Source organism: Sphaeroforma arctica (genome assembly GCF_001186125.1).
Source record: "Sphaeroforma arctica JP610 unplaced genomic scaffold supercont1.2309, whole genome shotgun sequence".
Taxonomy (NCBI): domain Eukaryota; class Ichthyosporea; order Ichthyophonida; genus Sphaeroforma; species Sphaeroforma arctica.
The window spans coordinates 6,094-7,466 of NW_014038249.1; the positions used below are offsets into that span (position 1 = coordinate 6,094).

Here is a 1,373-nt window from a genome sequence, read left to right on the forward strand (position 1 = left end):
AGCCAGTTGTATGAATGTACATGCGTATATTAAATTCACCCTCGCTACCCGGTCCAGTGAATACCAACGCACTTAACCGGACCTATTACTATAATTACAACAGATGCCCTCCCGCCGCCATCCTTCTACTGCAAGTACGCGGTGAGCCAGGCGAAAGCTAGCGGTGGGTCTATAGTCAAGGATTACCGTTTACGCTTGGAGAGATTCACTATTGAGAAAATGCTGAAATTGGTATCGAACAGTTATTTCCGCGGGCTTCAATTGGAGAGGCACCAGCCCGCAGGCAGCGATTGTGATAGTAGGGTCGACACACCACTGTTTGAATATAGAAGGTGCTTGGCTTTGGGCACTCACAAGAGTATAGGACCCACTGTGGTTGATTTCTATGGAAGTATTTTTTATAGTATTGAACATGGTTGTGTGAGACTGCATTGTTGCTACAATGTTGTATAATATGCATTATTGAATTCTGTCAAATGTCATTATCATAAAAAATACCATATTTATATATAGATATATATATATATATATAATCGGATTCGCATTTGGAAGCACCGTGCGCCTGCAACTCTCATGTGTTAGTACTCGATGTTCGCATAGCTATCTCTACTCCACATCGACGTATCTATATCAAACTGTTGGGGGGTGGTGGGCCCCCTAGTGGTGTACACCGTTGAATTGGCCATATATTTTTAGTAAATCTTAAATCGATATTTTAGTATCACCAAATGTTAGCCTACCAGCCTATATGTGATCTCAAGCATTCTTGTTTTCCTTCACACGGGAGTCCATATCACCAGGTACACGTTTACCCTAAAACCCTATAACCCTACAACCAGACTCCTCTACCCAATCGCAACCCCAACTCATGGGACCTCTGTCACACAGGAGTCACCCACGTGCCTGGTTGCTTTCAACTCCGTTCATTATGACCACATCTTCAAACCCCTAAACCCTAAAATCCTAACCCTAAAACCCTACATTAAAGCAACCCAACCCTAAAGCATTAAACCCCATGTGTCACGCAGGAAATACTTGCGAGCCTCGTTTCCCACCGACCCCTACGCGCCCGTACACGTGTTCACACACGTGTGTTGCGCGGTAACCATGGCGACGAGTGTGAGGTCTGTCTTCACCAGCATCGGCCAAGCCACGGGCATCGTTGAGTATCTGTGTAAGAGTGTTGTGGACACCACCTTGTATGGAGAACACACGCCCCAGGCACAGGCAATGGGCGACCGTCTGGGGGTCTACACCGAAGCACTTCGAGCCCTAGACTTCGTGATGTGGTATGTGATGTGGTATGTTTGTGTATGTGGCTTTGTGTGAGCCTGTGTGTGTGTGTGTGTGTGTGTGTGTGTGTGTGTGTGTGT

At 46.2% G+C, this 1,373-nt stretch overlaps 1 protein-coding gene across 2 annotated transcripts in view; it reads left to right on the forward strand.

Annotated features, from left to right (window-relative positions):
- SARC_12446 overlaps nt 1–1,299 on the forward strand; it is a gene marked incomplete at its 3' end in the record, with an annotated part of 4,790 nt that extends 3,491 nt beyond the window's left edge. For both annotated transcript variants that reach the window (XM_014293449.1, XM_014293448.1), the window contains exons 3-4: nt 104–332; nt 1,029–1,299. In XM_014293449.1, coding sequence (XP_014148924.1) covers nt 104–332; nt 1,029–1,299 — 500 coding nt within the window. The remainder of the gene's footprint in view (nt 1–103; nt 333–1,028) is intronic.
- Nucleotides 1,300–1,373: the final 74 nt, after the last annotated feature.